Here is a 26,410-nt window from a genome sequence, read left to right as displayed (position 1 = left end):
GTTTGTGTACAATTGGAGCAGACAGCATAGCTGCACTCGAGGGGCAAGGAGGCTAGAAAGGAACCTGGGGAAGTAAGACAGAAGAAGAGTAGACACATCCTTCCATGGATGCCCTCCTGAGCTGTTGAACAAGTTTATCCGAGACAATGAAGACCTTTAAAGACGTTAAGCAGGCGGGTGTCATGATAAGATTTTCCTCTTAGAGAGAGTAGCCTGGCGTGGCAGTGTGGAAGAGGGGTTGAGTCCTGGGGTGGAGGTGAGGGTTGCTGGAAAACAAGGGTGAAGCCAGCTGAAACGGTAAGGCCACTTACAGGTCATCGAGGAAGGAGATGATAAGGACTGAGAAAAGGCAAGGGGCAGTGCAGAGCGAGGCAGAAATGGATTTGAGAGCGCCGTGTAAGAGAACGGAGAGATAAGGTGGCAGACAGACGGAGTGAGAGTGAAAGAAGATTCAAAGACAACTCCCAGATTCGTGCTGGGGGCGACTGGGATGGTGTCTCTTGGTCAGGGTAGGGTAGGAAGACTAGATTTAGGGGAATCAGCGTGTGCGTGTTTATGTTGTTTTCAAAATAACTCTTGAGCCTTTGTACAGGAAGAAGAGTAAAGATGAGAATCGCAAAGAGGGAAACCCAATGTTCAAGGCAAAGGAAGGAATCATCAAAGGAAACAGAACTCTAGGCAGAAATAAAGAGGGAGAACAAGAGAAAGGGAAGAGACTTTCAAGGAGGCTTTAGTCTTACTGGTATCAAACGCTAGAGAATTATATAGTAAAATACTAAACAAAGTCCACATTTAGCCTCCAGGAGGTCTTAAGTGGGTGGTAGGGGTGTAAGACAGATTTCTATAGGTGGAGTCCGTGTACGTTATTTGTGCCAATATCTATTTCTCAGATTTTTTTTCCCCTCCATTTAAAGTTTGGCATGTCCACTAGACTTGACCGTAAGTTACCTGAAGGCACAGACTATGGCTTATTCACTTGTTATCATCCCCCCCTCTGCCTCCACCACATACCCTCAAGTGAATACATGTAGGGAGCAGTGCATTATTTTCAGGACTTATTTTCAAAATGTGATTCTATTTACTGAGTTTGTCAGTATCCTGCAGGCTTTCACGTGTGATACAGCATCCCACAAACCTCCTTAATACTTTCTTCATAGTGATAGCAAATACTTTCTCTCTCACTTATCACTCAACTTCCTTCAGGGATCCGTACTTCATTAACAAATGAAATGGTTAGTTAAGATCACAGGAAAGTTTTTCATAAACCTCTTTTCAGTCAACTCTTATATAAGAAGCCATGGCAGGAGAAGACCCATCAGTGTTGCCTATAGCATCTGTGCTTGATATAATCTACCAGAGTGTATTTTCAACTACTAAGAAAGAATCTGACATCTTAATTCCTCAGTCTAGCAGCTGGTTTTTGACCTTCTTAAATTACTGCCAAGGTTACTCTAGCTCTCTAGAATGCCGTCCAATTCTGTGTCATCATCTTCAAACCACCATCCAACCAGGAATAGAAGACCGACTTATCTTACTCTCCCTTATGTTTCTGTGCAAGTGTTTATAACAGGCAGGGTACCCGAGGAGACAGATTTAGGTCTGTGATGTGGTATTCAAGAAAGGGAAGTTCTTAAGACTCGTCTGAAAGATGCTTCTAATGCATTTGTTTTGCCTGATTTGCAGCAACAGTTGTACATTGGTTCCCGAGATGGACTGGCTCAGCTCTCCTTGCACAGATGTGACACTTATGGGAAAGCTTGTGCAGACTGTTGTCTTGCCAGAGACCCCTACTGTGCCTGGGATGGAAATGCATGCTCTCGCTATGCACCCACTTCAAAAAGGTGAGAGGCATATCAAATTAAGATGAAGCCTTGCTTTTCACACAATGAATATCTTACACGAATACCTTCTCTTGTAGTTTAAAGAGAAAACATATAGAGAACATGGTCTGTGGTAGGAATATTACAATCTAAATGTTTTAGAGTTTTTCATACAGCTAAATTTTGAAGGAGGATAAAACAGAATGTTCTGAAATCCGGAAATGTGGAAGTCTTACCAAACCAGTTTTGTTTGATGCACAGCAAGCCAAACGTGGAGATGCCAAGATGTGCAGCAGGGAACGGGTTTATTCACAAAGCAGTCAAGCGGGGAGATGGGAAAAACAAGTCTCAAATTCGCCTCCCCAAAGGCGAAGGACTGAGGATACTTACGGGAGAAAGCGGAGGCGTGGGGAGCCTGGGGAAGGTTAATTGGAGATAAGAAAAAGGTGAGGTAATCATCGTTCTACGCAGATGAAACTAAGCTACAAGCTTCTTCCTGGGATGCCTGCTCTGAGCATGGAGTTTTTGGCCTCTGATGTCAAAAGGTCACTGGACACTCCCATGTGCCCAGAGGGAGGGTCAGTGGTCCTAACCAGTCTTAACCGGCTAGAGCTCAAACTGAACACAGCTGACTCCAAGTTCCTAAACAGCTTGGGCAAACATCCTGTTTAGGTTACCTGAGGCTTGGAGGACACGCAAGTTTTTATAGCAACAATTAAAGCAAGCTTGACTAATGAAGGCAGGTCACAGGTTTCATGGATTTAACTGATGATAACCCTCAGTTTCAGAGCTTTAAAAAATTCTGATAAATTGTTTATATCCTTTTTCTTCATCTTTGTCTAAAAGCATGAAAAGTTTGCTTTCTTTACTACTCTACCCTTTGTATATTCTTCCCTTATTTATAAATATGTATATACTCGTAGTTACTGTTTTACAAATAATGTGTAAATATGTTTTTGTAACAGTGTAGATTATATACAGCCCACAGCACATCCCAGTGATTCTGTATAATTTTGCTTTTACTCCAACTTGACCAATTTCTGCCACCCAGATATGCTTAAATATCCAACTACATCCTGCTGTTTGTAGTTTCTTGCTTTATGTGCTCTTAAAAATAATGCTATTCTGGGCCAACAGTACCCAGCTAGGAATTTATTTTACACACACGGGCAAAAAAGTACCACAAATTATATGTTTGACTGTCATTTCAGCACAGTTTTCAATAGCAAAATTATTGGAAACACCCTGAATGCTCATTAATATGACTGATGGTGGCTGAGTATATTAAAATATCATTATTTTAAAGTGTGGTTTATAGTAACACTATTTTCTAAAGTATTGCCCAAAGTATATTTTATTCTACATAAAATGTCAGCAAATTGTATGTGGTATTTTTTTTTTCATCTTTAGGTCTTAACAAAATAAGGTAACAGGTGAGCATATGTTAGTCCCGCTACTACATATGCACTTTTATTTTTTTGAATGTTTACTGATTTGTCAAATTGCAAATTCTAGTGATCACAGATTGAATGTATAGTACAAAAACAGATACTATTCCAAGACCTTTTTATATTCCCTGAAATCTCTGAATTAAATGTAAGTGGGGAGATACCATTATTTCAAGTTTAAAGTAAAAAGTCACAACATTTTTGTTATAGTTTTTGACAAAGAATATACTCACCCTAGTTAGTCTTTGGGGAGTGCTTTTCTTTTCAAGAACCTAAAAAACAAGAATGCTCATTTAGTTGGTAATGAACCTTCAGTTTGATGAATTGATCCTGTTCCTTAAGAAGCCAAGATTTAAAAACATTCTTGACCTTATGTACCTTATACCATCATAATTTTTTCTTCTTGTATTTCTCAAGACTGTATCTCTGATCTTGCAGACAAGCCACTGTGATGTTCTCCCTTACCTAACAATGTCCATGTGAGCCAAAAAATGTGTATGATAAATGAATCTCCCACAGGGCTGTCATCTGGTCAGCATGCCCCTTAAGGAACACCCTACATATCACAGAATGTTTACTGTGACATCTAGGATCTCTGATGTGGCAACATAAAATAACCAAAGCAAATGAAACTGTACTCCGAGTGTAAGACTTATTTAACTTAGATGTGGCAGATCTTTACTTTTTTTATGCAGTAGTTACTATTTTCTCTTAAGGAAAACATGTGACAATAATGTACAAGGCCATTATTTTATTATTATCATTATCACTACTCTCAGAGAAACAATGTGAACTATGTGTCAGTAGATAGAAATAACATCTAGCCATTAGGCCATATCAAACTTGTACTTCTGTTTCAAATGATATTTATCTCGTTGTTTAATCATGTCAGTATAATAATGAATCTTCATATGATAAGGCATTTTGTATTTGTGTGTACTTTCTTACCCACTAACTAAAGCTCTTTTATATCTTATTACTTTTCCCTTGGCTGACTGAAAAAAGAAGATACAAATAGTTACCCCCATAGGAAGTATATAATAACTGGACTGTATTTATATTCAGCCTGTTCTGTTGAATAATTTGTCAAAAGCCAGAGAAAAAGAAAACTGGGGTAGTTAAATGAAATTCAGATCATCTTATTACCAAAACAGGATTTATTCTGAAATAAAATTCAGATCATCTTATTACCAAAACAGGATTTTTTCTGTTAGGACTCTACCACTAGTATTATTTGAATTAATGTTAGAGTGATTGGAATATTGACCTGCATTTAAGTTGAGCAGTAAAGCATAATTCTGCTTCTGCTACTGTTATGAGTGTTAGATGTAGACTTTGTATATCTCAGATATCATGCTTGACGTTCTATTTAATCCCTTTTGCACAGGCGAGCTAGACGCCAAGATGTGAAGTATGGGGACCCAATCACCCAGTGCTGGGACATAGAAGACAGTAAGTATAGGTTTAATATGCTTTTCTCCCACTGAAAATTTTAAGCCTGGTCTTTGTGTGTCTTTTTTATTATACGAGTTAAAACACCTACTCATTTTGTGTAATGCTTGCATTCTGGAAAAGCAATAGGAGGTTTTATAAATCAACCCCCTGTTCACGTGCCTAAGTGGTAATTCTTTGTTATATTTGCTTCATATGGCTTTTAAAATTCCTATACCTTTTTTTTTCTTTTTTAATGCCTTATCCATCCTTGTAAAGTTTGAAACTGCTATTAGAGATAAAGCAGAATATAGTCCAAAACATACGGACATTTAGAGTAAACTCAAAGAGACCCTCCTAGAAAAGTTTGATAAAAGTGTTGGACCTACTAGAAAGAAATTTTAGGTAGCCTGTGCATTATTTGTATTCACTTATTAATTTGTGTATCCGTTCAATCAGTAAATATTTATTAAGTGACTTCCATGTGCATGTAATTGTCCCGGATCTACTTTGAGAGAAAAAGCTCTTTAGAGAACTTACAATTCTTTGGGGAAATGTCATAAGGCACAATTAGTGATGTGGGAGTTTAGCAAAAAAAGAGGTCACCAGAGGCTGTACTGTTCAGAGAAAATGTCATAGAATGGAAGATCTTGAAAGTCTGAGTGTGAGAAGGGCAGAGTGGAGAATTGAGAGGAAGTCTGTTGAGTGACTCTGATAACAAAAAAAAATCTGTAGAAGTATATATTCCAGAGCTTTAGTTACTTTCCACTCCCAGGCTCTGCCTTCAGATAGAAAATATATGCACACGCACACACACACACACACACACACAACTGGAAGAAGAAATGAACTGCCTTTCCATCATCATATTGTTAGTAACCACCTACCACTGAATAAACAACCCAGATTTCATAGTCTATAACTGCTGGTCTGGCAGAGTTTTCTTTTTTAAAAACAAAACAATTATTTCTAATTTATAATATCATTCTTCTGAAAAATAAACTCTAGTCCAGAATAGTACGTTTGTCTTCCTGTTCTAATGTGTAGGTGACTCACTGTAATGTATGGTGTTTTATTTAGCGATCATTACTGTGTGCTATGCACAGTTTTTCACATGTGCACATGAGATTAGGAGGGACTATTTTAGGTACTGAGGATATGCTAATGAACATAAAACAATCTGTGCATTCATGGATCTTACATTTAAATGTGTGTTAGGGGAGGGAGCAGGCAACAAACATAAAAACAAGTAAAATATATGCCATGTCATATAATGATAAATGTTATAAGGACTTATAAAACACCATTGCTTACTAAGGCACTCACAATTACTGTGTCCACTTCATCACAGCCCATTCTTGTTATAGCCCATTGCACATCTCCTTTTCATCATCACCACTCTAACCCAATATATTCTTTGTCAAGATCACCAGCAGTTTCCTCCTTGCCAAATCCAATGGCCGCTTTTCCGTTCCCAGTTTTACTTACTCTCTAGCTCCCTCCTCCGTGGAACACTTTCTTCACTAGGCTCCGTGCAGTGATGTGCTGGAGCCAGCTCTTATGGCCCCATGAGAGCTGACTGTGTATTACGGAGGAATTTTGTGAGCTGAGTTTTAAACCACTGGTAGCTTGAATCAGCTGTGGCAGGAGTGTTTACACCAGGAAAATCGGCAAGCACTACAAATAAGGGCTTTTTGTTTTCAGAGATGGTCTCCCCAGCACCCCTCTGCTTCACGGCACCACGGGGAAAACTTCTGGTTTTTCTCTTACCTTACAGGTTTCTCCTTCTGAGTGTTCTTAACTTTCCTTTTCATCCTGCCATCTAAATATCCAATCTCTGTATGTTCACTCCTTAACGCCATCCATTTCAATACTATCAGAGGCAATTTTTTTTTAGTTTTTTTTTTAATTGAAGTACAATGTTGATTTACAATGTTGTGTTACTTTCTGGTGTACAGCAAAGTGATTCAGTTATACATACATATTTATTCTTTTTCATATTCTTTTCCCTTATGGTTTATTACAGGATATTGAATATAGTTCCCTGTGCTATACAATAGGACCTTGATGTTTATCCATTCTGTATATCATCATTTGCATCTGCTAATCCCAAACTCTCAATCCATCCCTTTGCCGTCCCCCTCCCCCTCCCCCTTAGCAACCCCAAGTCTGTTCTCTGTGTCTGTTTCTGTTTCATAGATAAGTTCATTTCTGTCGTATTTTAAATTCTACATATAAGTGATATCATACGGTATTTGTCTTTCTCTTTCTGACTTACTTTGCTTAGTATGATAATCTCTAGGTCCATCCATGTAGCTGCCAACGGCATTATTTCATACCTTTTTATGGCTGAGTACTATTCCATTATATATATATATACACCACATCTTCTTTATCCATTCATCTGTTGATGGACATTTAGGTTGCTTCCATGTCTTGGCTATTGTAAATAGTGCTGCTGTGAACATTGGGGTGCGTGTATCTTTTCAAATTATAGTTTTGTCCAGATATATGCCCAGGAGTGGGACCATAGGATCATGTGCCAACTCTATTTTTAGTTTTTTGAGGAACCTCCATTCTGTTCTCCATAGAGGCTGTACCAATTTACATTCCCACCAACAGTGCAGGAGGGTGCCCGTTTTCTACAGCCTCTCCCGCATTTGTTATTTGTAGACTTTTTTTTTTTTTTTTGGCGGTACTCGGGCCTTTCACTGTTGTGGCCTCTCCCGTTGCGGAACAACAGGCTCTGGACGCACAAGCTCAGCGTCCATGGCTCACGGGCCCAGCCGCTCCGCAGCATGTGGGATCTTCCCGGACCAGGACACGAACCTGTGTCCCCTGCATCGGCAGGCGGACTATCAACCACTGCGCCACAAGGGAAGCCCTGTAGACTTTTTAATAATAGCCATCATGACGGCTGTTAGGTGGTACCTCATTGTCGTTTCAATTTGAATTTTTCTACAATTAGCAATGTTGAGCATCTTTTCATGTGCCTATTGGCCATCTGTACGTCTTCTTTGGAGAAATGTCTATTTAGATCTTCTGCACATTTTTTGATTGGGTTGTTTTTTTGGTTTGTTTGTTTTTGTTATTGAGTTGTATGGGCTGTTTGTATATTTTGGAAATTAAGCCCTTGTTGGTCACATCATTTACAAATATCTTCTCCCAGTCCGTAGGTTGTCTTTTTGTTTTGTTTATAAGTTTGTAAGTTTGATTAGGTCCCATTTGTTTATTTTTGCTTTTATTTCTATTGGCTTGGTAGACTGACCTAAGAAAATATTGGTACAATTTATATCAGAGAAATATTTTGCCTACATTCTCTTCTAGGAGTGTTATGGTTTCATGTCTTATACTTAAGTCTTTAAGCCATTTTGAGCTTATTTTTGTGTATAGTGTGAGGGTGTGTTCTAACTTCACTCGATTTACAAGTGGCTGTCCAACATTCCCAACAACACTTGCTGAAGAGACTGTCTTTTCTCCAGTGTATATTCTTGCCTCCTTTGTAAAAGATTAATTGACCATACGTGTGTGGGTTTATTTCTAGGCTCTCTATTCTGTTCCATTGATCCATATGTCTGCTTTTATGACAATACTATGCTGTTTTGATTACTGTAGCTTTGCAGTATTGTCTGAAGGTTGGGAGGGTTATGCCTCCTGCTTTGTTCTTTTTCCTCAGGATTGCTTTGGCAATTCTGGGTCTTTTAAGGTTCCATATAAATATTAGGATTATTGGTTCTAGTTCTGTGAAAAATGTCAGGGGTAATTTAAAAGGGATCTCATTAAATCTGTAGATTGCTTTGTGTAATATGGCCATTTTAACAATATTAATTCTTCCAATCCAAGAGCGTGGAATGTTTTTCCATTTCTTTAAATCGTCTTCAGTTTCCTTTATAAGTGTTTTATAGTTCTCAGTGTATATGTCTTTCACCTCCTCGGTCAGGTTTATTCCTAAATATTTTATTTATTTTTTGATGAGATTTTAAAAGGGATTTTTTTTCTTTTTTTTTTTTTCACTTTCTCTTTCTGATGCAACCAATTTCTGTATGTTGATCTTGTATACTGCTACCTGGCTGAATTTGTTTATCAATTCTAGTAGTTTTTGTGTGAAGTCTTTAGGGTTTTCTATATGTAGTATCATGTCATCTGCATACAATGACAATTTTACCTCTTCTCTTCCAACCTGGATAACTTTTCTTTCTTTTTCTTGTCTGCTTGCTGTGGCTAGGACTTCCAGTGCTATGTTGAACAGGAGTGGTGAGAGTGGGCATCCTTGTCTGGTCTGGATTTCAGCAGGAAGGCTTTCAGCTTTTCACTGTTGAGTGTTATGTTGGCTGTTGGTTTGTCATAAATAGCTTTTGTTATGTTGAGGTATGTTCCCTCTAAACTCACCTTGATAAGAGTTTTTATCATGAATGGATGTTGAATTTTATCAAATGCTTTTTCTGCATCTGTTGAGATGTTTTGTTAATCATGTGGTTTTTGTCTTTCTTTTGTTGATTTGGTGTATCACATTGATTTGCATATGTTGAACCATCCTTGTGACCCTGGGATAAATCCAGTTTGGTAATGGTGTATGATCTTTTTTACGTGTTGTTGGATTTGCTTTGCTAATATTTTGTTGGGAATTTTTGCATCTATATTCATCAAAGATACTGGCCTGTAATTTTCTTTTTTGCTAGTGTCTTTGTCTCATTTTGGTGTCAGGGTAATGGTGGCTTCATAGAATGACTTTGGGAGTGTTCCCTCTTCCTCAATCTTTTGGAAGAGTTTGAGAAGGATTGGTATAGTTTCTTCTCTTATTGTTTGGTAGAATTCCCCAGTGAAGCCTTCTGGTCCTGGACTTCTGTTTGCAGGGAGTTATATTATTTCAGATTCTATTTCACTTCTAGTGATCAGTCTGTTCAAATTGCCTGTTTCCTTTTGATTCAGTTTTGGTAGGCTGTATGTTTCTAGAAACATGCCCATTTCTTCTGGGTTGTCCAGTTTGTTGGCATATAATTGTTCATAGTATTCTCTGTCAGAGGCAATTTGACTCCCAGATTGATTGTCCAGTTCTGAACTCCCGCCTGTGTGCAAGACTTGTATGCTCTGTGCCTGCTCAAGAACCCCTCTCATATGCCTAATAAGAATCTCAAATATACCTGGGAAAGAATTCTTGTCATTTTCTCTAAAACCTACTTGTTCTGCAGACTTCCCCATATTAATAAATAGCACCACCACTCACCCAACTGCTTTGTCAAAAAGCAGCTAGGAGTCATCTTTTTATGCTTCTCTCTCTTTTACATCTTATCACCAGCCTCTCAGTACAGACCTTTGGCTCAGTGGTCACAACTGCCACTTCTCATCACCTCCACAGATGCCATCCTAACCAGACCCACCAGAACTCTTCAGTAGCTGCTAAACTGGTCTCCCTGCTTCCATGCTTGCCTCCCTTCAGTCTAGATCCCACTCAGTAGCCAGAGTAACCTCTTTCTAAACTTCAGTCACGGGGCTTCCCTGGTGGCGCAGTGCTTAAGAATCTGCCTGCCAATGCAGGGGACACGGGTTTGATCCCTGGTCCAGGAAGATCCCACATGCCACGGAGCAACTGAGCCCGTGCACCACAACTACTGAGCCTGTGCTCTTGAGCCCGCGTGCCACAACTACTGAAGCCCGCGTGCCTAGAGCCAGTGCTCTGCAACAAGAGAAGCTACCGCAATGAGAAGTCCTCGCACCGCAGCTAAGAGTAGCCCCTGCTCGCCACAACTAGAGAAAGCCCGTGCGCAGTAATGAAGACCCAACGCAGCCAAAAAAAACCACACTTTAATCAGATCTTGTCACTCCCTTACTCAGAATCTTTCACTAGCATCTTAGAGCGATTAGGAAACACCTCGCAGGCCATGGTAAAGGCTGTGGAGTGTTTCCTAATCGCTCTAAGATGCTAGTGAAAGATTCTGAGTAAGGGAGTGACAAGATCTGCTTCCTAACACCTTGTCTGACCCTCGCATCACTGTGGCACAGCTTGCTCACAGGCTTTCTCTTTTTCAAAAGCACCAGTCTGGTTCCTGCCTCAGCCCTGTTTGCATTTGTTTCCTCTGTACCTGAAGAACTCTTCACTTCAGGTGTCCACGTGGCTCCATCTTCACATCATTTAATCCCGGGATTGAAATGTTAATTTCTCAGAGACACCCTTCCTGACTAACCTACCTGAAATACCCTTCTAGCCCTAATTATTCCCTAATCTACTTTATTTTTACTTGTAGTGCGTAACACAGCCAGATACTATATTCTTTATTTATTCATTCACTTGATTATTTTGTCTCTGTCACTGGAATGTAAAGGTGGTGAATTTGCCTGTCATAGTCATCCGTATATTTCCTGCACTGAAAGCAATGCCAGTATGGTAGGCATGAAAGAATCTTTGCATAATGCATAGGTAAAAGGAAGGATACCCAGATGGAGAGCACTTGAGCTGTGCCTTAAGGAAACAATCAAATTTTACTAAGTAGATGAAGTAACAATTATTAAAATCAGAAAGAATTCACATAGGTTTTGTTAAGTTTGTGATGATCCCTTTGTTATTGTCTATAGAGTTCACTCTATAGGTGCTAAGGAGCTATTTCATATTACTAAGAAAAATTGTTTTTAAAAATAGAAGTAATTTATACCTGTTTGGTGACTGATTGGAATAGGAGAAGCCAGAGACAGAGAATCAATTGTGAGAATTAAAGCAGAGATTATGAGGGTATTTACAAACTAAGCGTTTTCGATCTTAGGGGAGAGGAAGGGTCACATTTGAACACTTGTTTCTGGTAAAGAAGAAAGGAGATGACTTGCTTATAACCCACCATAAATATGTGTTGCATTGAGTCGGTCAAGTCTTGAATAACTGGCAAATAGCTGTTTTGTTTCTTCCTTCCTTCCTTTGTTCATTAATTGTTATATACTGTGATACTGCATGATTATTAATGATATAAAATCAGTAATTCATGTAGATGAACTGTGTTTAACAATGTTAAACACATATAATCTTGCTGCAGTGACTTCAGTGACATGTCATATGTGTATTCTAAAGAAATATTCCAGATATTTCTCTATGAAAAAAAATTTTTCCCTGCAATCTGGAAGATTAAAACATTATCTTTAAAATTATTTTATACTTAATGAGAAGATATTCTGCTATTTAAAAACATTATTGTATACAACTTTTGCACTTTTAAAAATGGATAGTAACAGACATTATATATAGTATGTATGTATATATGTGTGTGTGTATATATATACATACATACATATAGGTTTAAATTTAAAAATAGAAAATTTTAAATTCACAGATAAAACAAACATTATTGGAAGAAACAATAAATTAACTTCCAGTCAAACTGATGTAGGGATGAACTTTGTTTCAAAGGGTCACTGTTTCTACTGATTTGAAAATGGATTTCTTATAATCAGCTCACTATTTCACTTTTCCAGTTGATTTCACTAATTTATCTTTCACTGAATTGACCAATTCTTTGGTTGAATCTGTCTAATTGAGTTTCTCCCGAGCCCTTGCCCCATCACCTAAACAATCAGCCTGCACCCTCCCTGCTTTGTTCATGAACTCCCTTTGCTCAGGAAAATGGTATCTGTTACTATGAAGTGATGCGTGTCTTTCTCTTCCGTGATCGGCACTGGTGATCTTCCTGTGCATTAGGAAGTTATTAGCTGTGAAAATCGTGGCTATAATCTGTTAAATTGCCAGAAGAGAGTGGATAGATTACAGATTTCAAGTGGAATCCACACATTTTGAAGGTTAGGTAAGGTTAATTCATAATGGGGTCAGCATGTTTGACTTAATCACTGCTGGTAAGACACAAATAAGTTCAAAAGAAGTTTCTTGAAAAGAAGCCTAACTGTTGGATGCATGTGCATTCATGCCATTTGCTGATAATTCTGCGTGCTTAGGTTTAGGATTCACTTAGGCCCCTTAAGCCTTACTCTGGTTTATGCCTAAAATGCTAAGTAGGCCCATCTGCAGAATTGAGACATGTGAATATACGATGAAAAAGTGCATGTTTGGGCCAGGCTGAGAAGCTGTCATTTTTTATTTGATCAAATCTGAGCTACAGATCTTAGATCACACATGGGACACAGCCTTTGGCTACTCTGAAAGGAATGTATTTCAGATGGTGCAGTTGATTTACGAGAATAAGGTGTCTGAGACACTGTTCCTTTAGCCTCCCATTAACTATCTTATAGCAAATGCATGTTGGGCTATAATATCCCTCTTTGAATAAAAGAGAACATTTTTTGGTAGATAATACAGATAAGGTCCTGATTCTGAGTATTAGAGCATCTAACTGATTAGCATCGTCATAGAGTTTCATTAAGTATAGAGCACTGCACTGACTTTTCTGAGATCAAAATGTCATATGGTCATAACACATGGTTATATGTTATATGGTCAGCTCTGTGGACCAAATCATAATAGAATTTCTCTTTAGAGGTAAGATAAATTGCTCTTCAGAAATATCTGAAGAATGAGTTATATTTTATATAAATTAAAAGGCATTAAAGCATTAAAAGATGTTGAAGTTTATTCAGTTCAGCTCAGAGAGGCTCAGTGTTTAAAGTTAGATCTTGTGAATTCTTATTTAAAAAAAGAAATTGCAAAAAGTTAATATATTGATGAAAGAGTAAAAATTGCAGTGCAGGGATAGAGTTTTAAAAATCTCTATTAGATAGTATTCTACTCTCAGGTTACAACATTATAACATGAATTTCCTTTCTCTTTAATAATGTGTATGAATCTTTCCTCCATGGCATCTGTTCTAAATCAGTCTATTTTCCCATTGCTTTTAAAATCGTGTCAAGGTTAATCTCCTATTCCATGTTTGCTTTCCAGGCATTAGTCATGAAGCTGCTGATGAAAAGGTGATTTTTGGCATTGAATTTAATTCAACCTTTCTGGAATGTATACCTAAATCCCAACAAGCATCTATTAAGTGGTATATCCAGCGGTCAGGAGATGAATATCGAGAGGAGGTAAGTTATAGTCATCAAAGAATGCTCACCTTGAGGGAAACAGTGTAAAACTTAAATCAAGTTTAGGTTGTGAGAGGAGATGTTCGACTTTTAGTGCCAAGTGGAGCTCTTATCACTACATGATAACAAGGAAAATAAAATTTTATACTCTCTAGCACCCAAGGTAACAATGCCTTTGAGATATGAATAGGCCAATTTAATGCAAATGTGTTAATAAATACACTTAAAAGCAAATTGAATTAAAAAAATACAGGATTCTTCTTCTACTTTTTATTTTTCATTGATGGTCTATATATTAGAATAATTCCCTGATCAAGAACAAGACTTTCCCCTCACAAAAGCACAATGACTAAATTCTCTCCCTCATTGTGTTCAGTTTAGATCATAAAACATGTCAAGTTTGTACAGAAATGGAAATATCTATCTTATCATATCACAGGAGCAAGCTGGATAAGTATCTGGACATCTGTACCTTTCCACTCTAGTGTATTAAAATTAAATCAACAGAGGGAAAAGCAATATGGATGCTCTACTCATCTTTTGACTTTTTTCTGTTTGTTTTTTTCTAACACATACATGTGATTAAAACATATCACAAAGATTTTGTGAGATATGTAGGTTATATATGTTACTGAATTTAATGAGATGAGTTTGGGTAGTCTGAGAAATCCTGTATTATTCAAATGTCATGTAACAAAGGTTAAATGACAGAATTTTTATATTTCTATTCTAATGCCTATGAGAAACCAGTGATACTCAGTCTAGATTTCTAAAAGCCCCAATATTAAACTAAGGACACTGTAATGGTAATGGAGTGAACACAGGCTCAGAATTAGATGCGTTGAGTAATGATTCTTTGGTAATATTACTGAGGACTGTGGGCTGGAATTTTCTAAGGTAAATAAAATCAGTGCAAAAGTTACTGTCAAAATTAAATGAGAAAATATATACAAGAATGTGTATTTCAAAGCAGAGGATTACTCACAAGTGTAAAGTATGCATATAAAATTGCAGGCACTCTCTACTGGGAGGACGTGTGAAATACGAAAGAGCACTGATGATGTGTTCACCCTGACTGCTGAGGGTTCGTAAGCAGGTGGTGACTTCTCTAGCACTCAGTTTGTCTGCCATATAAGCAGGTGGACCAGATGTTCTCTAAAATATCAGCCTCCTTGTGAAGTCTATAAACATTTAAATAGTGTATGTAATCGGTCAAACATTACTGTGTAATAGTGGTTCTCAACCTCAGGTAGTTTTGCTCCCAAGGTATTCACATTTAGCAATACCTGGAGACATTTTTGGTTGTCACGACTGGGTGGACGGAGGATGCTACTGGCATCTAGTGGGTCGAGGTCAAGGATGATGCTACCATCCTGCAATGCACAATACCTCACAATAGATAGCCATCCATCTCACCCAAATGTCAGTTGTGCTAAGGCTGAGAAACCTTGGAGTCAAAGAACCAAATTTTATCATAAGTGATTAATGTAAAGATATGTTCCACTGTTACATTAAGAAATTATCATTCTCTTCATCTGAGAATAATTTCTGTATCAAAATATTGACCCTTCACATACTTAATACTAAGGGAATAACTTCCTTCTTTATTTCAGATTTCCCTGGTAAAACTTGATTCTTCATTGTTCCTAACATCCATAAGTTCTAAGAGTATGGCATATCCATATTTATACTAAATATTTATTTTAAGAGTCTCACTGTTTACCAATACATATTGAAGTTTTACCTGACACAGAGGTGATTTAATTTCAAGATATAAAGCATTTATTATTTATCCATGAAATATTGCAAGGACATTATCTGAATTTTTGTAACATGCAGATTTTCTTTTAGATATATTGCAGTATTTTACTTTTGAATATCCCAAATGACTATTTTTAATTTTATAGTTAATAAAGTTTGATAATTTCATTTAAATATAATTTTTTAATGATTTTTTTTTTTCTCCATGACAAATTTAATCTGACTTTTAAAAAATGTGGAACTCTGCTTGGGATACTCTCCCAGTTATAGAGATGTACGTTTGCCTATGCATGTTTGCACTCACATCTTTCATGTTTCCTGAAAATGCTATACATTACTTTAATGTATGTTTTAAGTATATCAGACAGTCATGGTGGTAGCATGCTCCATAAATTTCAATGGAGCAGAAATAGTGTATTTATTGATTTATACTTTAAAATATTTTAGCTGTAATGTTTCAACTGGTATTTTCATCTACCTTTGTAAATAGTTATACATTGTCCAGGATATGCAGTACTGCTTCCTGAACTGAGGAAAGGGGCAAAATCCAGACTAGATTTGAAGCATTCTTCCCAGCAGGATACCCTCTGCTCTTTACCAAGAAGGTCACAGTTTGAAATCTTTCCTCCACTCAAAAAAAGAAAGAAAAAAAAAAAAAGCCTGAGGGAAGGCCCAGGATCTCCTGTGGCACAGAGGCTGTCACCAGGTTATTCTCTGCCAGGAGGAGAACATTTCCTTACTGAGTTGTTTCACAGTTGGGTGCTGTTGGGGAGGTCATGAGTCAGTTATTCACTGACTTTCTTATAAAGCTGTTCTTGAAATTGATGATGTTTGTGCTGTAACTAGCAAGTTAATCGGTCCCCAAGCTTCTGTTGAACTTCTGAGATCTGAATAAATAAAAGAGGCAGTACCTTATACCATTTGTGATAGTATTTTTTCTGTGGATTTTTAAAACATTTTAAAAACATCTTCAAATATTTGTATTTTTCTATCTGTAGGTCTTCGTTTTATTTTTGTTGCTTTTATTATAAAAGCAATATAAATGGTTTTGAAAATAAACAACTATGAGACCACTAAGTGTAGATAAGCACAAATACTATTCTGATGTCTATTCCACCTTTTTTTTTTCCTACTTACCATTACACTATAAGCATTTTCCCCTGCCATTCAATTTTAATACCATGTTTCCTGTCCCACATCCCTGCCATCCTGATGACACAGTCATCCACAGATGTTCCATGTTTTATTAAGTTCACGTAACCTCTTAAAAAAGCAATCAACTTTCCTTTAGCTAAATCTTTCTCTACTTGTCTATTTTCTTAGGACAAATTCTTAAATGTAAAATAAGTGAGTTAAAGACTTTAATTATCTTACAGCTTTGGATAAACAACTGCATATTGCTAATTTCTCATCAAAATCACCATATTGGTAAATTGCCTTACGTATCATTTGCTTGGTTTATGTTGATACATTCATTTAAAAATTATTTTAACAAACCCCTTTATATTATAGATATTATCATTTTAATATTATGCGTATTATATGTAACTTTTTATTGTTTTCTATCTCTAAAAATTTTTGTGTGTCCCTAACACACACAAGTTTTATGTTTTATATAGACAAATCTATTGATTTATATTTCTCACTTGTGCTTAGAATTTCCTTCCCCAGTGAAACAGCAAATATATATTTTCTAGTCATTTTATGATTTTATTTTTACAATTACAGTTTACATTTTATATTTACATTTAATTAAAGATATTAGTTAATCTAGCAGTGAGTTATGTATTCATTCGATTTTTTTTTTCTTTAAATAATGAGCCAGTTGCCTCGGCACTATTTTTAAATAAGTCGTCTCCTATGTTTGTTGAAGAAGGGAGATATTCTTGAATCCCTAGTCACTTCCAAGACACGTGCAGTGCTTTCGCTATGAAAGACCTGACAGGTGAATTATATGCAAAGGAATTACCATTAGGCTGCTATTATCAGAGAAGGAAGTCACTGACCTTTACCTGCTGTTTAGTACCTAACTGTCCTTTGTCCCTTACCATGTTTCTCTTTTCACTTCAAATGAATTGCCCTTCACTGAAGATCTACATTGAATAATGCCAAATATATTATCCTTGCTCACATTAAGCAAATGGATAGTTGACCCCGGTTCAAGCATGGTTTTGATATGTAAGGCTGAGCAGTTTTTACTTATCACTTCTAGAGTGAAGAACATTCCATGAGTTTAAATCACTGGTCAGAGATTACATTATCTCTTTGTAGAGGAGCTGAATTTTCTAAATTGACTGTGCTGACATTTCACTGTCGAGATGCAGTCTGCATAATGCGTCCTATTCCAGCACGGAATGAAAGCACTACAGAGAATGGGAATGTAAAGTAGGCAAATGTTAATCAACCACTTAATTTCTGGGTCACAGATTTCTATCTCTAGACTGCAAAAATCCTATGAAAATACATCAATTCAAAATGTGTTTTATTAGAGATACCATTTCATGAAAGGCATAGTTTTGAAATTTTAGGAAGAGAAAAAAATCACTTAAATGATCTAATAGACTTTCTGATCTAATAAATCCAGAAAGAAATTCATTAAAGCAAACTTTTTATCTGTAGGTCAAAAACCAAAAGAAAAAGTAAGCATTCCATCAAAGAAAGGAAAGGTGAAGGACCACGATGGAGTAATGAAATGTCAGGTGTTTATGAAACCCTGAGTCCTGTTAGGGACAGAAGTAGACTGGAAAGGAGAGAAGGGGGCCAGACTTCAGAGTAGAATAACATAAATGGGACACAAAAAGAGAATAGCAAAAATAATGATGAAGTGTTGCATCGTATGTGTGAAGTCACAAAGTCATCATTCCTTCCTGTCAGAAGCTTAAAAAGAACAATAAAAACTAGTGACTCAGAGCTGTGACAGTCTCTAAAAGCCACATTAAACGCAGTTTAAACATTAGTAAGAATACCAGCTAGGAAAGAACATCCAGAGATGAAACGGAACGGAAGTCACGCACTTTGGTCATCATGCTGGTAACCACAGGCCATTTTCAGTTAAAGAACTACAGAAGTAAAGGCTTCAGAACATCACCTCTCCAGCAATATGGCAGCAGTCTATGATACTGCTAATAATACTTCACACTCAACCTTCAGAGAGTTTTACTTTTAACACCCCAAATACACCGTACGCTGTGTCACCAACTTGATAAATGGGACACCAATTGGGGAAGATAAATGAGTAGTCATAGGAAGCAGAGCAGATAGGGACCAGAACGTGGGCTGTGGAGTCACAGTTTCAATTTCACGTTCTAAGATATATTTAAATGAAAAAACAATAATTCCTACAATAAAATTATTTAAAGGAAGATATGTAGTATGTGTTACATTTGAGATTGATATGATTGTTTAAGACTGATCCTTTAGAGCTCTACCAATTCAAATTCCCTTTTATTTTTGGCATCAGATTCCTATAGTTTCTGAGAATGTAAGTCACTTCAACATTAGTTTGTATTACAGTAGCATTTAAAAATATGTGGGCCTTTAGATAAATCCATTAGAAAAAAAAAAATCTACTACACACCAATTCACCAAATGGGCAAAGTAAGGGAAACAAACCAACCCCTGATGGTGTGGATTCGTTGTAGCGCAAGGGCAGGGCTGGAGACCATTCAGCCTCATTAACCAGGGATCTGAGCTGTGACCTGCCTTTGGCCTTGTGTGGTACCCCGCCAGCTGCACTTCTCTGGCATAGAAGGTGGTTGGCCATATACTTGTTAGTTAACTGGGCTGGTAGCCAGAGATGTTTCTTTGCCTTTTCTCATATTTCCAGAATTGGAGGGATTTTTCCTACATATTTTTCACATAAAGATGCAAAGTATAGTCCACCCACTGTGAATAAATTTAATTTAGCCGTCTTTATGCCTCCTTGATTTCCATCAACTCTAAGTCTACAATACAGGGGCAGATGTGTAAACTGGGAAATCTTCCAGACTTCTTTGTTGTTATTCTACTTAATGCTGAGCCGCTCAACAATACTCCACATTAAACAGGGCTCTTGTGTCGGTAAACATGCCTGTAGTTTATTGAAGATAGGTTCTCTATTCACACCAGATTGGAGGCCAGGCAAGCTTAAATGTTTGAATTGTCTTTCAGTACTACTGCTTCAAAGGGCAAAGAGCGTCACATTTCAGTGGAGGTTCTTTTTGTTCATTGAGCTTTCTCACACTTGAAATCACATTACCATGTTATAGTATACCGAGGTATGGCAAATATTTCCACAAATGACAGTCTAAAGTATCACACAGACATAAAGTATCAAAATTCAATCCACAGTAAAAAGAGAAATTCAGCTTTAAATGTTGCTAAACTTCTGACTGTAGGGTCCTATTCAGTACAGCCCTGACATCCAAAAGGCTGTATCCTCCATGCCTTTCCACTTGACTTTTAACAAGTCACCACTTACAGTTTCCATAAGCTACTCAGATCATTTATTTGGCAATATCTAGCAAACATTAAATTCCTTTCGGAATAACTGCTCTCTTCTACATTACAGGTAGTAGTGTGCACTAAAGCTCTTTTTCTGCACAATGACTGTCAGAGTCCCATTCTAGCTCTGAAATTCAGAAACAAATTGGTGCTCTTAGTACACCAATTAGTATCTGAAATCTTTGTAAAGATGGTCAGTTGATAGTTTCCAGGTTTACTTCATTAACTTTCACAGCTTTTTACTCCTATCTGTAGACTGGAAGAAAACCTAACTATATTCCAAAGGCTCAGTTAGATGTAATCAGATGCAACCATACATCTTTGGGGGCTGTTACTTTAGTTGAAAGAGAGTTTAGTCACTCTGTTCGACTATGGCTGACAATACTATGCTTAATGACAGAGAGACAGGGATTGTATCTTTTAGGTTCATCTAAGTAAAACTATGTAGCCTCTTTGCCTTTGCTCATAGCCCTCTCTGTTTCTCATTTATTGCCTACATTTTTCCAATTCTGCAGTTGAAACCCGATGAAAGGATCATCAAAACAGAATACGGGCTACTGATTCGAAGTCTGCAGAAGAAGGACTCTGGGATGTATTACTGCAAAGCACAGGAGCACACTTTTATCCACACCATAGTGAAGCTGACTTTGAATGTCATTGAGAATGAACAGATGGAAAATACCCAGAGGGCAGAGCACGAGGAGGGGCGGGTCAAGGATCTGTTGGCTGAGTCACGGTTGAGATACAAAGACTATATCCAAATCCTTAGCAGCCCAAACTTCAGCCTCGACCAGTACTGCGAACAGATGTGGCACAGGGAGAAGCGGAGACAGCGAAACAAGGGCGGCCCAAAGTGGAAGCACATGCAGGAAATGAAGAAGAAACGAAATCGAAGACATCACAGAGACCTAGAAGAGCTTCCTAGAGCTGTGGCTACATAGTTTTCTATTTAATTTAAAGAAAAAGAAGTCTTCACCTGCAAAAATACTGTCTTCTGTTTTATTCATCCTTACGTTAACTCATAAGAGCTTTCCATGGAGTTTTGCTAAAGCACAAGAACAGTAATCTGAATAAGACTGTATCTGGTGGATATGGCATTAGCAAGGGCAAACCATTCATCTGAACCAATTTTCCAAGAACTAAACTTATACCTGCAAAGTATCAGAATTATCTCAAAAGAGGGGCTTTACATTTGTAAATGTCTTACACTCTGAGTTTTTGAATTTATTATGTTACATAAATAACTGAGCTAAGAAAGTGTCAAATTTGACATTGTAATAAGGTGCTTTATTTCCCTTGCATGGCCTTTAAGCACGGAGTTGACCATGCAATTGTGCTATATGTTCTTATGAACAGATACATCATTCCACTCTAGAACTGGCTACCTGGTGGTAGGATTGGAGGGAAGACATAAGATACAGCTCACATTATCAACAGGAACTTTCCCAGCGAGCCATTCACTCTTGGTGCATGGTTTAGGAATTTGGAGAGGTGCATTACTCCTTTCAGACTCCAGGGGTTACATTTAGTGTCCTGGAGCATTGATTTACTGAAGAGCATAAATGTTCCTCCCAGGATTCCTTATGACTTGTCAGGATAACAGGTTCACAGAGAGAAGTTGGTGCTCAGTTATGTGTCTTTAGAATATATGCTGAGCTTTACAGGGACAGAATGCTTAATAAATATTTTAATAGGCTATGGGAAAGCATTTTAATAAAATAAGGGAAACATCATGATGTATACTGCATCCTAATGGGAAAGCACACAGCTGGGATTTGTTAAGAGAAAGAAAGAAAGACAGCCATAAATTCTGGCTTTGGGGAAAACTCACATCCCCATAAAAAGGAAGAACAATCACAAATACAGTGCGTGAAATGTACTGTAGCTTTACTCACTGGAATATAAGTAGCTGCCAATTTGTAATCCATCTGTTAAAAAAAAAAACCTCTAGATTATAACAAACTGCTAGCAAAAGTCTGAGGAAAAGTAAATTTTCTAAAGGATCATGGGAAAAATGAATACAAATTTATTTACAACCAATGGGATTTCAGTATGTACTTCCTCTTTTTTTCCTAAAAATGCATCATGCTCTATAAATTATTTCTATTTACTGCCTTATGCTCTCCCAAATATTGGATTATTAGATTTTATTTGAGTGAATAGGAAAAAACAATATATACATATATAGAGAGATAGAATTAGGTAGACAACAGTGGTGGGGAGTGGTAATACTATATATTTGTTGAATAACAGAACAAATGCAAAAATTTTGACAACGGAAAGGGTTAAATTAACTCTTTGACATCTTTTCTTCACACAATCTTTTTGCATTTCTCAGATTATATGCTGTAATTCAAGTAGCATTGTTTTAGTAATTTAATAATAAATAAGCCTACTGCATGTAAAGAAAACAAACTCACAACATTAACATAAACATTTTTTCACATTTTGTTAGCACTTGCAAATGTTTCCAATGTGTCCTTTCCTCTGAATATGTATGGAATGTTTCCTGCCTGTTTAAGAAGGACTCACCTTTCCTTCGTATAACACAAAACCCTTAGCCTTCTTCTGTTTTGCCTTTTCATGCCGTTTTTGGTGTGAAATGAAAAATTAGTCACTTCCTCACATGGAAGGCAGCTTTTCAGAAAACTAAATAGCAGACATAGCTCGTTTCTCATGCATTCTACGTGTCTTGAAAATAAAAGCCTGTGAGAACCCTGTGATTATAGGGCAACTTATTACAGAGTTCAGTATCACGTCTGTGACTGGCTTTACGCTCAAAACGTTCTATCTTACATTCATTGTGTTTGCATTGTTTACCTACTCAAAGTAGTCACACTGATCTATGAGGTTAAGTCGCCTTTTGATATGATACTCATAAATATGTGTAGATGTTTTACTGTAAGGAAAACTTAAGGAAGATAGTTGTTTTTTCTTTTTTAAGTGAACCAGAACAAATCACTCTATTAAAAAGTAATTCCTAAGAATAGTTGTAGCAAGATCAGACTGCTAACAAGAGTGTTTGTAACTTGATTTGCGGGCTCAAAATGTTCCAGGAACTCATAGTAAGCTCAAAGCTCAAAGTAGGAGCATGTTTTTTAAAAGATTTCCAAATATTTGTATATCAGACAGTAGTGATCAAATTATGGATGGCTTTGGGAAAATTTCATGAAGCTCAAATGTTAGGATTGACTTGTGAAAATAAATTTGGTTTTCATCAAAATATGAATGTCCAACCCATTTTTTAATTAATTCCTTCTAATCTTATTCAGAAAAAATTGGGGGGGACATTTTAATTTACAGGCTGCTTTGGATCTAAAACTATTAATTTATGATACTTAAAATATATTTGAAATATTGTTAGTAAAATAAAAAGTCATAATAAATAAACCATATGGGCAAGGATTTATGTGTATTTATAAAGACAGAAGACATCTAAGCTACTATGTTTAATTTTTTAATCTTTTAATTGCCTCGAACACTTAGAAGAACAGTGTGAATATATTAAATCTAGAGATGAGATACAATATATACTTCCTCACCGCTGAAAGTTTTTACCAAATTTTCTTTGAAATAATGAAAAATGAAATTATAGTTAATAGTTTCAAATACATTTGCTAAGAAATCAGCTCTTTATGGAGAGGTCCTAAAACGTCTATGTTTATTCTTGGTTTGTATTTTTTCCCCTGTTTTGAATACGTATGGCTCTGACTTGCATATTCTCATCTGCATTTCACGCCAGCTATTTCTGCTGCTAAATGGAATCCTGACTGTCTGCATTCATTTACATTCAATTTATTGGGAATTTTAAGAGTTTGTTTAGAAAGGGATAATCTAAATAATTAATTTATATATAAACTGTTTCTTCCCCAAAGAGCTCAAAACACTACATTCACATTATTGAATAAACATTTTTGAAAACCAACCAAATTATTTAAGAAATGGAAAACTGTCACAGAGAAATTTAGAAATTTGCAAAAGCCACAACAGTAGTGAAAAAATTATAATTCACACCATACCTCATCTATCCGCTGACTAAATAATGCTTATTTACAACATGCTGCCTGCAAAATGGTCTTACTCTTGAATTTTTCCTTTGGTCTATGTTTCGGTTCTTTACATGCTATTAATTTTTGTTTCTGCTGAATTGTGTAGACTCAACTAAAAAATAAGTTTACAGTTGTCGGTGCCTGTTTTTCCACATTACATTGAAAATTAAATTTTCAAGGACGGTTTGGTAGCATCCAGATGTCTACGAAATACCACATTGGACCAGAGCATTAATTAAACACTGATATTTTAAATTTAAATATGATATTTCATATATATCATAAATGAAAGTGGAAATCAAAACGGAAATAGCTTCCCTTTAGAATTTGTCTTGGACAACATGTTGGAACTCATTAGCCTTATTGGGAATGGATAGTTTAGTAAAAAGAGATATTTGAAATGTTTTTATAGAAAGAAATATTTTTTTCTCACAGTAAATGACCACAGTATTTAAATAATTTAATTTGCATGTGAGATTAAAAAATGAGATCTAAAATTCCAACATTGTACACATTGACAGTGCAAAGACAGGAACATGCACATGACTTATACCTCTCATTTAAATATTTTGTCCTATAAAGTATTTATGGTAAGTTTGATTTGGGTGATTTGGGGGTGAAGGGCAAAAATCTGTCACTTAATTGTGTAATTTAATTCTTAATAATTGTAAGTGGTTAGCAATCTATTTTGAATTTGTAGTTTTGCTATTTTAAAAGAAATGTAGTCTTGTAATCTAAAATAATGGAAAGTTGTTAAATGTATATTTTGGTTGTATTATAATAAAATACAAACATTAGTGTTCTATGGTTATTAACAGAATGTTGGTTTGTGTGCAATTTTGTTTTCAAACCCTAAACATGGTAACCAGATTTTATACATTGACTCGCACTAAATCAAATACCAAGGAAAATATTTCCTGACAATTTTTAGTGGATATAGTTTGCACTGTAAGTATGCAGTAATTTCCCTTATGAAAGAAAAGAATAAGTTTCTCTCCCCAATTAATACGAGTATTACAGTTAAGCTTTACTGTGATTTAAATTTAGACTTTGGTAGACTGAATTAATATTACTACTCCAAGTAACTACTTTTAAGATTTCCAACTACCATTCTATAAGTGAAATTTAAAACTACTCATCGATGTGTTTAGTACTGTATGAGTATACTTTTTTAAAGGCAGAGGCTGAGGTTTTTGTTTTTGCTTTATAAAGACCTTTCTTGAATTTCTTTTAGAGAAAATTATATTTCTTGTTAATTTGGTACACACATAAGGGATATTTTGTGTTTACAAAGAGGTATTATGATATCCCCTCCAACCTTGTAATGAAATAAATTGTAGGGATGTTGTATAGAGAAATGTCACGTTTTCTGAGGGCTCTGACAAGCTTCGAACATAAGAATTTATAGTAGTATATATACATAACATCTTTAAAAGAAAAAAATGTATATAGGGCACTCTTAGGTGGATCATGTCCAAGCTGTTACTATAAATAAAATACAACAGAAGATTAATAATTGAAAACATTCCAGTTGTATTTGTTTGAATATAGAATGTCACGCGAGTGATTCTCAAGACAAAAGAAACAAAAGTTTAGCATTTGAGAATCAAAAGCATCTATAACCACACAACTTATCCTCTTTAACATGATTTGCTAGTCCAGGAAACTCTTGCCTAGGAAGATGAAGCTGCAAATAACTTTATTGTTTGTTTCAGAAGCTCATATACTTTTCATTCGTGTATATACTGGTACAAACACATCTTGGACAGGGATTTGGCAATATCCAATGAAGTGTAAAATGCACATACTCCAAGAACCAGCTTTTTGCAATTAAGTATATACCCTTGAGAACCCTCTCCACATGTGCAGTAATAGACATTTTTAAAAACATTTATTGTAAGATTAATTATAATAGAAAAAAGAGAACAATCTATATATTCTACAAAAGGAGAACGGATAAATTGAAGTATAGTCACTAAATGGATACAGAAGTTTAAAATGGGAAAAAAAAAAGAGCTACATTCATCAACATAGAAAAACCTCAGAAACAATGTTAAAGGAATAGAATCAGGGAGTACAGGAAAGCAAAAGGAATTATACTAGGTATATCAAGTTGAAAGAAGCAAACGATACTGCTTATGGATACATACATTTATATGTAAGCAGTAAACATATGAAAAATTTCTGGAAAAGTTAAGCACCATATTCAGAATATGTTTTTCTCTAAGAAATAAGAGAGAATGAGGACACAGGGAGCTATGACTGTTTCAATATACATATTTTTAAATCTAAACTCAATATTATATTACATATATTTGTAGGAACTAGTATATTTAAGTGTTAATATTTCACAAAGGTGGGCGTTGGATTATAATTTAAATACATTACTCTCAACATAATTCTGTGTGCT

General features: G+C 36.1%; 1 protein-coding gene and 1 long non-coding RNA gene across 6 annotated transcripts in view; one reads left to right on the top strand and one right to left on the bottom strand.

The window, feature by feature from the left end:
• The window catches only part of SEMA3D (semaphorin 3D), a 208,445-nt gene extending 183,607 nt beyond the window's left edge, over positions 1-24,838 (top strand). For 4 of the 5 annotated variants that reach the window (XM_019929083.3, XM_019929072.3, XM_073809609.1 and 1 more), the window contains 4 exons: positions 1,684-1,841; positions 4,656-4,720; positions 13,569-13,708; positions 20,467-24,838. In XM_019929083.3, the coding sequence (XP_019784642.1) occupies positions 1,684-1,841; positions 4,656-4,720; positions 13,569-13,708; positions 20,467-20,892 (789 nt within the window). In that variant the 3' untranslated portion in view covers positions 20,893-24,838. Of the gene's footprint in view, positions 1-1,683; positions 1,842-4,655; positions 4,721-13,568; positions 13,709-15,959; positions 16,380-20,466 lie in introns of those variants that run through there. The other variant, XM_033862945.2, reaches the window with a different exon arrangement.
• Positions 1-26,410, bottom strand: part of LOC141279523 (uncharacterized) — a 182,656-nt gene that overhangs the window by 61,822 nt on the left and 94,424 nt on the right. The window contains exon 2 of the long non-coding RNA XR_012333904.1: positions 3,502-3,540. This is a non-coding gene — a long non-coding RNA (uncharacterized lncRNA). The remainder of the gene's footprint in view (positions 1-3,501; positions 3,541-26,410) is intronic.

This window comes from Tursiops truncatus, chromosome 9, assembly GCF_011762595.2.
Source record: "Tursiops truncatus isolate mTurTru1 chromosome 9, mTurTru1.mat.Y, whole genome shotgun sequence".
Lineage (NCBI taxonomy): Eukaryota > Metazoa > Chordata > Mammalia > Artiodactyla > Delphinidae > Tursiops > Tursiops truncatus.
This window is presented reverse-complemented; position numbering and strand designations above follow the sequence as displayed.